We start from the raw sequence: 16,543 nt of genomic DNA on the forward strand, positions 1-16,543 counted from the left end.
CAGAACAGTTAGCTAAGGGACAGTGGTCCAAACTCATTAATCATTTAAATGTATCTTAATGTAATTTTCTTCAAAAAATATTCCTTATTTATTAAGATTCAATTACCATAAATCTGTACAAATTAAATATATTTTCAATTTCTGTTCAATGTTTCCCATTTCTTCTGGTATTTCTAAAATCCTTGTACTATTTAAAAATAGTATAAATGATAAATATTCTCAGTATATTATTTCCTATTTATCTGTACACAGCCTATTAGAATGTTTGTTTTCTCTCTCATTAGACTGTGAATTTCTTTAAGTCAGGAACTGTCTTTTGCCTCTTTGTATCCCCAGTGCATAGCATTGTGCCTGGCATACAGTAAGTGCTTAAAAAACGATTAGTGATTATTTATCCTAATTTTGACATCATTAACAAAACTACTCTGAAAAATACTAAATAAATCATTTTGCAATCATGACATCAGATAACTTTCTTTGAGTCTAAAACATTTTTATTTTCCAATAATTTTGTCAATGCCTTTGTCACTTATCTACTATTAATGAACATAAATAATATGTGCCTTTATAATAAGTTTCAATGCTATTGAACTTAAATCTAAGGAAATGTAATTATTATATCATTAAAATAATCAAAATTAGTTATGTAAAGTATCAGCATGTTACCAACCATTTATGTTTTGTTTGAAGTGAAATCTAGTAAGTAGAGATTTTTAAAAAAGGTTTAATATTTCCTTTAAAGGCCTTCTATCATATCAATACTTTTTGCCTTTATTTTTTCATTTTCAAAATGACACATATTTGCTTGATTAATGAAATTTCTTTTGTAAAATGTTTTTAACATAAAAATATAGATTTTGGAAAATATCTATTTTGGAAAATAGAACACAATTTAATGGAAATGCAGCACATATTCAAGCACAAATTCAAATTTGCATGAATGATCTTTAGGGTCCTGCTTGGCTTCAATATTCTGTATTTTATTAAAGTATCATGAATACATATAAAGTAGAAGACTACATAGCAAGAGAAAAAATATTCATAGCATTCACTTGAATTCTGTTTTTCCTTCATTTGGTTATTGGCCTTTACAATTTATCTGATTTAATATTTCTGGGAGGTAATGCATTCCTATTAGCACATAGCAGGGTCTGGTGATGGTGGTAAAAAAATATATAAAAAGTGTCTAGATAACATGTTAAGAAGCATCTAATGATAATAATGATAACTAACACATATAGTACTTACTATGTACCAAGCACTGTGTTAGTGCTTTACAATTATTACCTTGTTTGGTCCTCACAACAAACCTGAAAAATAAGTATAATTATTATCCCCATTTTACAGATGAGGAAATTGAGGACAAGAGAGGTTAAGCAACTTGCCCATAGTCACACAGCTAATTAGTGTCTGAGGCAAGATTTAACCTCAGGACTTCCTGATTCCAGGCCTGGTGCTTTATCCATTGAGTTAACTAACTGCCTCAAAATTATCATAACAATTTGTAAATTCAGTATTATAATATCTCTGTCATTACTACTAGATGCAAGAAGACCACTAAAATACTACATCCTAAAATATGCTTTTTCAACTTTGTAGTACTCCAAAGTAATAATATTTCCCTTCATGATTTTCAACTCAAAAGCTATCATACTCTCCTACAGAGGAGAAAAAAATTAGATTCAGAACAAGTACTGAAACATGCAGGTACCAATAAGTCAGGCATGTATAAAAATGTAACATCTACCCTCAATGCTGCAATTAATACATTTTCAGAATATCAATCTAGGCACACTGATGAATGGGTAGTTTATCATGAAATGCCAAATAACTTAAAGCATTTTCCTCCTGACTTTTCAGTAGTCTTTAAGACTTTAAAAAATCCAAAAGATTCATTTGACTCTTCAAAGACAACTACAAAGAAATGAACTTTGTAGCTCTTTCAATATCTTTTTATAGTCTCAGATGCAGCTTCAGATGCAGCTTGCAGATTCCAAGAATCCCAGTCTTGGATTGCTGAGGCTCTCCCACCCCCAAGTCCTTCTTACCAATTCTCATCTACCCTTTCTTCCCCCACTCCAAAAAAGAAAACCCCAGTACAATGTTCTACCATAGTCAAGTAGGGGATTTTAAAGGACAGAAGTTTTCTTTGGAACACATTCAAAGCCAGGATCAGAGGTAGGCAGGCTGGGTAGCTGTCTAGAGTAGAAGAGACAGTTTTAAATATTACTTCTTAGCCACTGAAATCTCAGTCCTTATTAGCAAGCACAGAGTGGTGGTCCTGATGCAATCACTTATGTGGACTTTGGAGCAAGAAGAGATATAGATTCTATGACTCTTTCTAGTCTGTGCCTTTTTGATTGGCTGCTGAGTCATCGGTGTGTATAAAAAACCGCAGGTAGGAAGGGAAATAGAGAGGGGAAATAAAGCTTTTTTTTTGCCTGGTTGTGTTATTAAAGTGAAGAGAACAAGCTACTATGGACTTCTGGGAGGAAGAAGGCCCTTAAATTTCTCTCACCCAGGACTAAGCCATGCTTTACATAGCTTCCTGTTGACCAGATTGGCACACGTGGATGCAGCTTGTCTATCTCCAATACTTCTTTTTCAATTAAGGCACAGAATAAGAATAGACACAAGGACAGAAGAGTAGGGCATGGTTCAAAGCCTTGGCCCTAGGTGAGAGAAGACCAAGGTCCTTCCTTCACTCACAGCAGCTTATTTGCCTCACTTCACAGTCGGGCAGGAAGAAGACCTGCCTTTTGCAGGAGTCTTTTATATACAAATACCCAGTTCTGGCTCAGCAACCAATCAAAAATACACAGAGTAAGTAGACCAAAAACAATGACAAAACCTATACGTGCTCCAAAATCCATGTTGGGGAGTTCATCAGGCCAAACATTCTGTGTATACTCATGAGAGCTGGGCTTATTGGCCAGTCCCCTACTCTCTTAATAAGTACATAAACTTTTAATGCCTGAAAATGTTGTTTTCTATTGAAATAGATAGTTATTTTACATACAGAGAAGGTTCAAAACTTCAACATGCCCTCCTTATATTTCTTGCCTCCTTCTACCTTGCTCGCCCTCCCTATCTGTGACCTAGTGATACTGGTCTCCTTGCTATTCCTTGATCATGAAACTCCATCTCTTCACTCTGACTGTATCTCATGCCTAAAATGTTCTCCCTCCTCATTTGTACCTCTTGAGTTCTGTGGCTTCAAGTCCAGGATAAAATGCAGTCTTCTACAGGAAGCCTTTCCCAATGCTCTGTAATCCCAATGCCTTTCCTATTGATTATTTCAATTAATCCTTTGTAAAAGCCTGTTTGTACATTGCTGTTTACATGTTGTCTCCCTCATAGAGTGAGCTCCTTGCAGGCAGGGCCTCTCCTGTGCCTTTCTTTTTTTTAATCTCTATTACTCAGCACAGTGTCAAGCATATAGTAGGTGCTTAATAGATGTTTATTAACTGTTATTTTTCAAACATGTATATGTAGGTGGGCAGATACCAGTTTACAAATTAATAATCTCGAGGAGAAAACTATATTGGCTCCTATTCTGGGATAGCTATCAAATATGTTCCTGTTATATTAGAAATTATAGGGCATACATGACTAAGTCCAAATGCATATGTGACTTCAGTGACAAATCCTAAATTAAAATATTCAGGATAATGCTGTACAGATTAAGTTGGTTTTTCAGGGGTTGTTGCTGACTGTTTACTTACTCCTTTATAATAATAGGAGGTTAATTTCAATTTTTTTTCATTAGCCACTTTGTGCTGTAAAATATGGCACTTGAGTTCTTAGGGATTAAGTATACTAGGACATTATATAAAAAATGTTTTTATCTCAGATAGGAAAGCTAAAAAAAAAGGTACTCAAAAGATCAATCTTTATGTATTTAAGAATACATTTAAAGTTTATCTTTAAAAATATTATAGTACCCCTGCATTATTTTGTAGTCTTTTATCATAAGCTATGGTAAAATATTTTCTGCACTTGCATGAAATATGGCTATGACAGAAGAAGAGAGGTTCCAACATACTTTATAAAGGACATTTCTCTAGTCTGTTATTTTGTTTTCCTTTAAAACTGTGGCAAACATATAAGGTGCTTAGGTAATATGACTGGAGGACTCTAATTACAAATAAGAAAGGACTCTAATTACCTTTTTGAAACTGAGATAGATGAAGGCAAGTTACAGCTGACTTAGCAGAGTTAATGACTGAAGAAAAGAGCAATGAAAAGGTCAAATTTATCAGGACTTATCTGCCCTCTATTTGTAACTATCCTACAGAAAATACACTTTATCCTACATAATAAATCCACCATACTGCTTTTGAAGATTTATGATAAGAAGGAAAGCTAGAGTCATTTATCATGTGTATGGTATCTGGAATATGCTTCCATGCTACCTGTGAAAGTATGCAAATTTCTGGTTAATGAAAGCTTGAAAATTTTAGAACATTCAAGTTTGCTTTAGAAAGGTATTGTTATTCATAAGGTTTCACTACTTTAATTAAATACTTTAATTAAAGATCCCTTCATCTTTGTTAGTAATGTCTTGTTTTGAATTAAGAAGTTTGTAGTAACAATTATTAATAGTAAATACGACAAAAACCACTGGCTGAAGGAGGAACACCTGATTATCTAATTACCTGAATATGTCCTGTAAGAAGATATTAGTCTCTCCCCCCAATTTTCACTTGTATGTCCTGGATCTGAATCTATAGAATGAGAAGAGACAGAAGAAAAGAAAAAAGCACGGCGGGAAATGAAGTATATGACAAACTGACATTTTTTTTTAAGAAAAAGAAGTCCATCTAGTCAAAGAGTTATTTTTTAAAAAATTAAGATAAATCAAAAGGAATTCACCCAACATATTCCTAAAACACACTTGAAATAGGTCTGGAAATAGCTAATAATCTTAAGATTTCCTCAACTGGACTTTCTTTTAAACCGAAAAAAGGAATCGATTGATTGAAATGAGATATTATCTACTGAGTGACGAAACAAAAGGCAGATGCTCATTTAAAAATGAGCTATTTATTTACATTTATATTTGTGAGCAAGAAAGCTGATTAAGAGCAGTGGTAAGCAAAGTCAATACTCAAAGTCACTGCATTTCTACCACTGAAGTATACAAGAAATAATAAGAGATTACTGCTCTTCTGATTGAAGTATGCTCTTAGAAAACTCTAAGAATGTAACTGAGTTACTTCTGTTCTAGGTGCTAAAAAATGCTTTGAATGTGATGGTATAATTACACTGATTTCTACCTAAGACTTCTCTGAATGACTTTGATCTAAGCCAGATCAGGGACCACTAGTTAAGATCTAGAATTTAAAACCACCCAGAAACAATCAACCAGCAGGTGCGAAATGGAAATCAGATAAAGATGACTTTGGGCATATAGACAATGATGTGAACTTGTAATCACAAATGACATCCTCACTTTAAATGTTTTAACATGCTTTAAGGATGTTATTAAGAATGTTAGAAAGCATTATCAATTAATTCAAGTTTCATGCCTTATTATATGAGTGAGAAAAGAGAATGTATGTGGTAAACAGCAATTTGGAAAAACATATAATCCCTAATTGTTACTTTAAATTCTGAAGAGAGGTCTAGAAGTTGAGTGATAGAAATATTTTTAAGTTTAGAGAGGAAAATCATAGAAATAACTAGTGTTTGTTAGTTAATAGTTCTGGTGCTTCAAAATTGGAAATACACAACGTTAGGTAACACAAAAAATGTTTTAACACAGATACACTATGAAAGTTCATGTTAAATGCTTTTTAACATCCGGCCTTCAACAATATATTTAAAAACATTTCAAGACAATTATTTGCTTATGGAATTTTGATTTGCGCATTTAAATCACTTTTCCTTTTTAAAAATATCAATTTAAGGAAAACTATATAACATTTTATCAGATTGAATGCGGTAAAGGCAAAATTAATATAAAAGTCTAACAAATACAGAATATTTCATTTAATTCTAAGATAAGTGAATGAGAAAACAAGTGAACAAGAAACAGTAAAACCAGTAAATTTAGTGAACTATTAAACTGCTGAATAGACAATTAACATAAATTATGTAAAACTGTCCTTTTAATAGGAAGTTGATGGTATTAAATGTACTGCAGAGTCTATCACATAATCTTTTGTTTTCTTAGAAGCCATGCATTATCTAATGCCTAGCATCTAAAGGTCTATGTCAAATATCTTTAGCACCAAATAAAGGATAATAGTTCTATATGCCTCAATAGTCTCCCAACATATAGATGATATACTATCACTGATGTTTATAGCAATGATTCTGAATCATATAAAAAAAGATAATAGGTTCAAAATATTCTATTTAAGAGAAAAGGAAAAACAAACATGCAAAATTGCTGGATTATTCTTGGTAAGTATGTAAGAATTAACTTTTAGTTCTTTGGAAAATTCATTCAACTAGATTATCTTTATCTCTGAAAATGCCAGATAAATGAGGTTTTACTGTAATGAATAAAATGTTATCCTGACAAAGGCAGCTTGTATACCAGAAAAACAATAGAAAAGTAAAAGACATATATGTCAAGTCAAGTTAATAAGTATTTATTAAGCATTTAATATATGCCTGGCACTGTGCAAAGCACTGATAATAGCAATCAATAAATGTTTGCTCTATCTATGTATCTACCTACCTGTCTTTCTGTCTGTCTATCTATCTTCTATCTATTGTTTTGTAAAAGGAAACCTCAATTTAAAAAACTGACAAGGCACTAAGCCCTTTTCATGAGTTTAAACCTGAAAATAAATACTTAGAAAATTAGGAAAACTTTGGGGGAAAGCATTAAAAATTAGTGACAATCTAAAAAGCTGAAACAAGCCAGATTAAAAGAATAACTAAGTAATGTGTCAAATAATCAGGGGCAATCAATTTGCCAACATATACTTAGAAAATAAATAAAAATGCAAGTAGGAAGTGAAACATTTCAATAGCTACTATTAGTGGTGGCTACTTCCTAGCAACATAGTATTAGAACTTGTGTATTTTCATGGGTAAGTAGCTTGGCAGGTAACCAATAACAATGAGGTGAAGTCTACCCTGTTAGCGGTAACTTTATATTTATTTTTAATGACAAAAGTAGATGCATTTTCCTTAAATATATGAGCCATATTATTATGAGACATTCATGCCATTTCCACATTTGTAACAGAATGTGAAATAAAAAAAAATCAGATGTTGCAAAGGCTTTAACACCTTTGCCCACATTTGGTTCCCCATTTAGCAACCTTTCATTGGAAAACTATATTGTATACATATCCCTTTCCTTCTTCCTCTTGGTCTTTAAAGCTCTTCTTTAGTCTCGCTCAGTTTTGTGCTGTGATCTTTTATAAAGGTGATCAAATGCTCCATAAATCTCTTCTCATTTTCAAATTAACGGTTTTTTTTATCAGTGTGAGGGGCAAAGTAGATGGTAGGAAATCTTTCTGTTTTGTTGTGGTCATTGGTCACATCATTGGCAGTGGCATCTACTTCAACTATAACCAGGTTTTTCTTATGCTTGTACTTCCCCCCAATTTGTACACAGGCTTTTTCTGCTTACATGGCACACAGAATCCAATGAGGACATTTGTCATGGGGTCCATCAAAATGGAGTCAAACATGTTACCCATCACAATCTTTATAGGCTCTTTGTTGGTTTTCGTCATAGACTGGGATTTGATGATTGATTTTAGTTTTCCTTTTCAGAACGCCAACACAAAGTCCCTGAGTACATTTTAATGAAATTCCTCTGGTTCCATAGCATACTTCTTGCCATCCTCAGCTAGGATAGCTGCATTGAAATCTTTGCCACTGTTGCTAAGTCTCAAGTCCTTCACTTCAGAAGAGTAGTTATTCTCATCTGCAATAGCAAATATGCATTCAGGGAAGCCCTTATCAACTTCTAAGACCTTGTTCCTCCAAAACTGAGTAGTAACTGTATAGTCAAAACTGAAAACCACAGTATAACAGACAAGCATGAAAGTATGTTTAGTATATGTATTGGCATCACTGGGAGTTCTTCAATGGCCATCTAATGGCATAACATACTTCACCACATTATCATCCTTCAGTGGATTCCTGAATGTCTAAAACATTGATTCTTTTGTTCATATTTAGAGTGAAATTTTTTTCTGGCTGCATCACATTCAACTTTCTAGGAGACACTTTTAAGAATTTTACAACTACATTGTTGAAAGTATGATGGAATTTGTAGTCTTCCCTCATGTTGTTAGTGGTATCCTGACATAACTGGTAAGCTTGGTCATCAGCACCTTTGAAGATGTCAATGATAATGACATCACTTCCATCCTTCAGGAATTACTAAACTTGTAAAACCATGTCCTTGTCAGTCACAAAGGTATCAAAGTTGTCATCACTCAGGACCAGGACCTCATTGAATTCCTTCACTCTGGAATCATCTTCATCTTAGTCATCCATCTTCCTCCTCCTCTTCCTTTTCATCAATGCCATCATCTGTAGTAAAAGAATACCCACTTTATAGGCACTCTCCAACATCAGCAGCTGGGCCAGTCCCAGGAGGAAGATCAACGGGCAGGGTTGGGGACCCTCATTGGGGCAACTGTTGCCAACCAGCCCACGTGTGGTTACTTTGTTTGGCTGCTCCTCTTCTAGCTCTCTCCTCCAGCTCTCTCTTCCAGGTTCTGCAGGTTCTAGCTTTGACACATGCTTAGGCATGCCCTAATCTCTCCCTTTTGCTCAACTGTAATTTTTTTTAAAATAACTGCTGTCAATAACAGATTGTGGACATGGGAGAATTGATGACCATGAAGGAGCAATAAATTATTCCTTCAAAAGAAAGCAGTTTGAATTGGAGCTAGTTAATAAAGGGTCAACTTTTTTTTAACAGTGGTAAAAGGAAACTTAAGTGAAATCATCTTAAGAATAAAAAAGAGATACTAGAAGTGGGTTAAGCAGCCGAGAAATACTTTTCTGGTTAGAAAAACGACAAATGGTTTTATACACACCATTGGCATCATTCATAACTAACTGTGCTCTCCTTTTGGCTTCAGGACATGAAACAGAGTCAAGAAAAGTCGCAGAGGAGCCAAAGGAAATAGTAAAGCCTAGCCCTAATACAATGAACAGGTTCAATAGATTGGTTGAGACTATGATCAGCCAATCAACAAGTATTTAACAAAGGTACATAATGTACCAGGCACTATGCTAAGTCCTAGGGAAACAAACACAGTGAAGGAAGGGAATCTCCTGGCAAATAAGAAAAGCAAACAAGGGCTTTTGATGGCATTCTGCCCTGAAACTTAGAGCACTGGAGTCAAGACACCACACCCAGAGAACTTTCAACTCAAAAGGCTCTGATGAAATTAAAAGTGCTCTTTGTAAGCCTGGAGAAAAATCAGAGTTGAATTTAGGGGCAACTGGTAATAATTAAGAGGAAGGTACCAAATAATATTAAGAATCACTATATCTAATTGTTTGTTTTCTAACTTGATCTTTAGGACAATATTCTTCACTTGGATTTGTTTTAATAAAAATTTATTTTTCTTGTTTTTCTTTTTTAAAGAATAATAACAGAAAAGCCTTCTAAGGTCTGTGTTAATGACATCAGTGAAAAGTTTGGCTACTTGAATCATAAGGCCCTAAAAAAAACCAACATTCCCAAATGGAGGCAAATTGCAGTGGAACGAATTTATAGATTTTAGTGTCTTTCGCCCTTAAACCTATGAAGTATCAGTAAATGTCATAACCCCAGTACAAACGTTCAATTTAACAAGTAGGATAAGTTATTACAGGTAGTCATGAATTAATACTAAAGCTATGAAATACCATATGTAAAATTTTTAGATGTGACAAATAGTTGTAATTCATATATTCATATCAAAGAAAGTTTCTAATGCAATTTCAGAGGGAGACTGGTAGTTTCTAGAGCTAAGAATGACTAGATGGAAAGCTTGTGATTAATGGAATTATATCACCCAAGAAAGTTTCTAATAGAATGCTACAGGGAGATAGTATCCATGGTACTGTTCTGTTCCACATTTTCATCAATGGCTTGAATGAAAGCAGAAATTGTGTATTTCCCAAATTTGCAGAAGACACAAACCTAGGCGGGCTAGCTAACATAGTGCATGACAGAATTAGGATTCAAAAGGATATTAGCAGAATAGAACAATCAGACTGTGTAAATAAAATTAAATTTTATAGATATGAAGTTTGTTTAAAAAAAAAGCTGTACAGTTGCAATAATGGGAAGACAGCTAGAAAGCAGCCATTATGAAAAAGACAGAGATGTTTTAGGGCTCAATATCATTTAAAATATGATTTAGCAGCCAAAAAAAGCTTGTCATCTTAGGTTATATTAAAAGAATCCTAATACCTATACCAAGGGAGAGAATAGTTCTGTTATTTAATCACACCTGGAGTATTATGATCATTCCAAGCTGGTGAAGAAACTGAGAAGAGACTAGGAATATTTAGTCTGAAGAAGCAAAATTGTTTCCTCCACCTTACCTCAACACAATAGCAATCTTCAAATATTTAAAGGGCTTCAAAAATGTGCATACCCTTTGAACCAGCAATACCACTCCTAGGACTATATCCCAAAGAGATCACACAAGTGAGAAAGGGACCTGTATGTACAAAAATATTTATAGCTGCTCTTTTTGTGGTGGCAAAGAACTGGAAATCAAGGGGATGCCCATCAATTGGGGAACGGCTGAACAAGTTGTGGTATATGAATGTAATGGAATACTACTGTGCTATAAGAAATGAGGACGATATGGACTTCATAATAACTTGGAAAGGTTATTATGATCTGATGCTGAGTGAGAGGAGCAGAACCAGAAGAACATTATACACAACCACAGACATATTGATTCTGTGATGACTAGCTTTGATAGACTTGGCTCTCCTCAGCAATACAAGGCTCAAAGACAGCTACAAAAGGACTCATGATGGAAAAAGCTAGCTACATTCAGAGAAAGAACTGTGGAGTCTGAATGCAGATTGAGGCAAACTATTTGCTTTTTTTTCCACCCTTTTTTTTTTGGTTTTGTTTCTTCTCTCATGATTCATTCCACTGGTCATAATTCTTCTTTGCAACTTGACTATTGTGTAAATAAGTTTTATGCGAAGGTTTATATAGAATCTATATCAGACTGCATGCCATCTTGGGGGGGGGAAGGGAAGGGAAGAAAACTTGAAACTCAAGAACATGTAAAACTAAGTGTTATAAACTAAAAATAAAAAATCTAATTAAAAAAGCTATTTGAAGGGCTTGTTTCCAAAGGGTAGAAGCAAAATTAGGGGGCAGAAGTCATAGGGAGACAGATTTTGGCTCAGTACAAGGAAAAAGCTTACAAGTAATCAGAATTATTCCAGAGTGCAGTGAAATGTATGTGTGCGTACTCTGAAATTTTTGGGTTTTATGATTATCGATACTTTGTAAAACTAAAGGTTAATCCTCTAACATAAGCAACACTAATAGCTAAAAAGTAACATTTTGCTCTATATCTGCAAAACTAAGTTTTTTGCAATAAAAAACAAAGGAATTATTTTAAAAGTTCAGTTTCTGGAAAAATGAGATAAATATGTAATTACTTTGAAAAGTATAAAGTACTTTTAAGATGGTATTTTTTATTATCAGCAAGCCATTTAGCATCTTTGGATAACATTTTTCTATAAAACTGTCAGTTTTGAAAACAGTAAAATGAGAGGATTGGACTAGGTGGCTTTTAAGGTCCTAGATCTAAGTTTTTAAACTTTACTTTTTAGTCTCTTTATGTTAATAGACTACTTTTATAGGCTTTGGAAATTCAAGCTAGAATATTAAATGGCTTTTGTCGGCTGACTTTTGTTATTACTGTTTACCTTACTCTACCTCTCAATATTGATAGCGTTCAATTCATTTTTATCCTTCAAAAGAACTACTAAAACTTTTGGCATTAGGTGGTGACTGTATCTTTGGAGGAATAATGCATGAACTAACACAAACTGGCTTGTAAATTAACTGGAAATTCTGACTAACTGGAACCCAGTAAAATTATGAAGTGAGCAAAGTTCATCTTTGGCATGTTCCACTGTCATTTTTAGTACTCTCCGTTTCCAAGGCATTTTGAGATTTCATATTATCATGGCTTCTTAGATCACATAAAAGAAAGATGTTAAAGTTAAATATTCATTGTTCATGCTATACCTCTACAGGTACTTTTGATCCTCTACCCCTCCTATCTTCTCTAGGAGATTGTCCCTTCAATCATTCCTCCCTCAAATCTTCAATTAAAAAACAAGCATGCATTAAATGGCTACTATGTATCAGTAACTATTTTAAGTGCTAAGGATACAAAAATAATGAAACAATCCCTACTTGCAATGAGCTTACATTCTAACTGAGAGACAAACAAGTACATATAAAAATATATATAGTATGAATATAAAATTAATGTAAATATATACAAAGGACTTAAATATAATACAGAGTTTTAGAGGGAGGATACTAGCAATTGAAGGTGGAGGGAAAATCAGGAAAAGTTTATACAGAGGATGATTACTGAACTACATCTTAAACAGGGAGAGATTGTATGAAGCAGAGGTAAGGACGAGTGTATTCCATGCATAGGGACTGGCACGAAGATGGAAGACAGAGAATCTTACGTGAGGAATAGAAAGAAGGTTGGTTTGGCTGTAAAACAATGCAGGAGGAGTTAAATTAATTTCCCATGACCTACTACCTCAACTACTCAGAAGTGGTCACACCCCTGATATTGGCATCACCCACAAGAGTTCCATTCCTACCTTCATGAACTCTGAAATTCCTTTATCTGATCATAATCTGTTGTCATTCTTCCTTTCCCACTGCCTTATAAGCTTTTTAACCCTATTCTTCTTACAATGACCTCCAGCTCCTCCACCCCCTCGGTTCTCACCTAGACTACCACTCAAGCACTGTCTCCACTCTTTGCCCTTTTCTTTATCAACCCCTTGATAGACTAGTTCAACTCCAAAAAATCCTATACTTTCCAGTTGCTTGTTCCTTATCCTATCATTGATCATGCTTTGCTAAGCCTCAATCTTGGATTACTCCCATAGTCTGCTCCCATTCATGAATGCTGAAGAAAATTGAAGAAAATCACAAAACCATGCTGACTGGGTCCACTACAAATTTATATTACATAATTTCAACTGGATTTTCATTGTAGCAAGGAAGTCCTTTTATATGTCCCTAACTAATTCACCATCCCACTCATTCATATCCAATCACTTGCCAAGTCCTGTAAATTCTCCCTTTTACAAAAAAACATCTCTCCTATATATGCTCTCTTTTCTCTTCTGACACTACCCCCACCCTGGTAGAGGCCATCATCACTTAATGCCTGGACTATTCCAATAGCTTGCTGGCTGGTCTCTCTGCCTCAAATCTCTCCCAACTCCAGTCCATTTTCCATTCAAGCTATCAAAATGATCTTCCTAAAGTACAAGTCTGAACATGTGTTTCCCTTATTTAGCAAACTGTGGTAGCTCCTGATTGCCTCAAGGTCAACTATAAAATCTTCCATTTGGCTTTTAAAGCCCTTTATAATTGGACCCTTTTCTACCTGTCATGTCTTCTTATACTGGATAAGGGAAGCTAGGTGACACAGTGGACAGAGGAAGGAAGACTTGAGTTCAAATTCAGCCTCAGACACTTACTAGCTGTGTGATCCAAGGCAAGGCACTTAACCGCTATCTGCCTCAGTTTCCTCATCTGTAAGAAGGAGATAATAATAGCACCAGTCTCCCATCTTACTGCATCTTACTCTCTCTCCAGATATGTTTCAGTCTAATGACTCTGGCCTTGCACAAGATGCTCCATCTCCCTACTCAGGCTGCTCTCCATGACTAGAATTTTCTCCCTTGTCTATACTTCCTGTTTCCCCTGGCTTCCTTGAAGTCTCAGCTAAACTCCAACCTTTTGCAAGTAGCCTTTCCCAGTTCCTCTTAAAGCTATTATCTCCAAATTATCACACATATATATATATATGTATATATATATATATATATCTTGTTTGTACAGTTATTTATGTGTCTTATTTGTACATAGTTGTTTAAATGTTGTTTTGCTCATAATGATAATACAACTCAGATCTTGCTGACCCCATGCCCAACATTCTATCCACTGTGCCACCTAGCTGCCCTAAGTGCAGGGACTGTTTTTTGCTTTTTTTGTATTCCAAATCCTCAGCATAGTCCCTACAGGGACACAGCAGGCACTTGATAAATGCTCGTTGACTTGACTTGACTCTATCCACTGCACCAAAATGCCTGTCACATGTAAGACAGAGGTAGCTAGATAGTGCAGCGGATAGAGTACTAGACCAGTAGCCAGGAAGACCTGAGTTAAATTTGGCTTCAGGTACTTAACTAGCTGTGTAATGCTGGGCAAGTCACTTAATCTCTATATGATTCAGTTTCTTCATCTGTGAAATGGGGATAAATAAATACCTCCCAAGGCATTATAAGAATAAAATATTTGTAGAGCGCTTTTCAAACCTTAAAGCACTATATAAATGCTAGCTGTTATACAGAATATAAACAAATTAAGTAACAGGTATCCTTGGAGGGAAAAGCACTGGTACTGGGGTGGGGGCCAGGAAAGGCATTGTGCAAAGTCTGTCCTTAGGTTGAGTCTGGAAGGAAATCTGGGATTTCAGAAGGCAGAGGTGTGGTGGGAGAAAGCATTCCAGGTATGGAAGATATCTAGCAACTGCAAAGTCATGGACAATTGTTACACAGTAATCAGGATTATTAGCCATGTAACTCACAAAATATTCAACTACTCAAATGGATCTGAGATTGCCTCACTTGGGGAGTTTCCTCTAATTCAGATTCCAATCTGTCCATGCCTGTCCATCCTGTGTGACTCTCGTCCAGGTCCTCCCATAACTTCTGCATGGGAGACTCACCCAATGAGCTGTAGGCCTTTCTTGCTTGTAACAAAGAGTAAAAAAGAAATGAGGGGAAAAAAGAAGCTAGTTCAACAAAATTACCCAAGACATCAACTGAGTGTGACAGTATGTGTACCACACCCCTACTCCTACAAAGAAAGGCGGGAGGTGCATTTTCTCATCCACTGGGGTCAAGGCTGGTCATTATGATTATGCAGTGGCTTTTTTTTTGTTCTTTCCATTTATATTGTTGTATTATTTTATACTATTTTTCTTATTCTAATGCCTTCTCTCTGTATCAGTTCATAGAAGTTTTCCCAAACTTCAATAAATTCTTCATATTCTTAGTTTCTTGTGGAGCAATAATATTCCATTACAGTGATATACCACAGTTTGTTTAGCTTTCTCCAAACTGTAGGCATCTATTTTGTTTCCAGTTTTCTGCTTCATTAAAAAAGTTGCTATAAATATTTTGTCATTGATAGAAATATTCTGTCTTAGATCTCCTTGGACTTTATGGCTTACGGTTGGATTTTTTGGTCAAAGCATATGAATATTTTAGTCACTTAAAAAATCATAATTCCAAATTGTTTTCCAGGTGGTCCTAACAATTCATGACTTTGTCAGCAGCTAGTCAGACTGCCTTTCTATAGCCTCTCCAAAACTGATTATTCCTATCTTTTGCTATCTTTACAGATTTGCTGTGTATGAGATGAAACCTTGGTTGTTTTGATTTGTATCTCTCTCATTAGTGATTTGAAGCAATTTTTTCACATTATTGCTAATAGTTTGCAATTCATCTCTTGAGAACTATTTGTTCACATCTTTGTCCCAATTATTTGTTGGGGAATGGCTCTTGGTCTTGTATTTGTATATTTGTATGAATTGTTAGAGATTTCTTAAATAGGTCTATAAGTAGTTTTGTAGTTTTAGCTTTTTTGATTACTGCTAAGATTCTTTGGAAAATTTGTCTTTTGGAGTGAATTCACTGTTTTGATGCAACTTATGGCTGCTCAATCTAAATTAAGTTTTCTTATCTGACATGCTGAGGAAATAAAGCCAAGGTATCATACATGTAAGTAGTTACCTAAATTGAGCCTTTCGAGATGGGGGCTCAAACCCCTAAAAAAAATCTCCCTATCCAGGCACCCTAGGTATGTGTTATCTGATTATTAGATAGAGATATGTTACTTTATGTTAATCATTCTTTGCTTTCTTCCTGCTGTTTTAATGTTTTCCCCTTGATGTGGGTCCTTAGCATCATAATGTGATTCAATTACTAAGCATTTATCAAGTGCTGTGGAAAGAAATTCTATATTCTGTGTTTTAGGTACAAGTCTTCCCAAAAATAAAAATTTTTTGTTTTGCATTAATTTGAATTATTCTAAATCCAAGCATTTTTCTCTTTAGAAAAATGTTCAAATTGACAGTTTCCTCATGTCCTTGGATGGATCTCTCTAATAACATATGTCACTCTGAAAACAAGGATTATTTAATAATCGAGATTGAGCAGTGGTTCAGAGTTTAGGTAACTGTTCAGTTGACAATTTTCTTCATCAAACAACAGCCCCTTAAGTTTTGGCGGTCCCTTAAAGAATCATTTT

General features: G+C 34.8%; 1 protein-coding gene and 1 pseudogene across 1 annotated transcript in view; both read right to left on the bottom strand.

Annotated features, from left to right (window-relative positions):
• ANKRD12 (ankyrin repeat domain 12) overlaps positions 1-16,543 on the bottom strand; it is a 207,261-nt gene that overhangs the window by 81,631 nt on the left and 109,087 nt on the right. Inside the window, exon 5 of the mRNA XM_036735930.1 lies at positions 4,659-4,727. Within this exon, the coding sequence (XP_036591825.1) occupies positions 4,659-4,727 (69 nt within the window). The remainder of the gene's footprint in view (positions 1-4,658; positions 4,728-16,543) is intronic.
• On the bottom strand, positions 7,339-8,355 carry LOC118855503 (annotated as a pseudogene).

The sequence above is a fragment of the Trichosurus vulpecula genome, chromosome 1 (assembly GCF_011100635.1).
Source record: "Trichosurus vulpecula isolate mTriVul1 chromosome 1, mTriVul1.pri, whole genome shotgun sequence".
NCBI lineage: Eukaryota > Metazoa > Chordata > Mammalia > Diprotodontia > Phalangeridae > Trichosurus > Trichosurus vulpecula.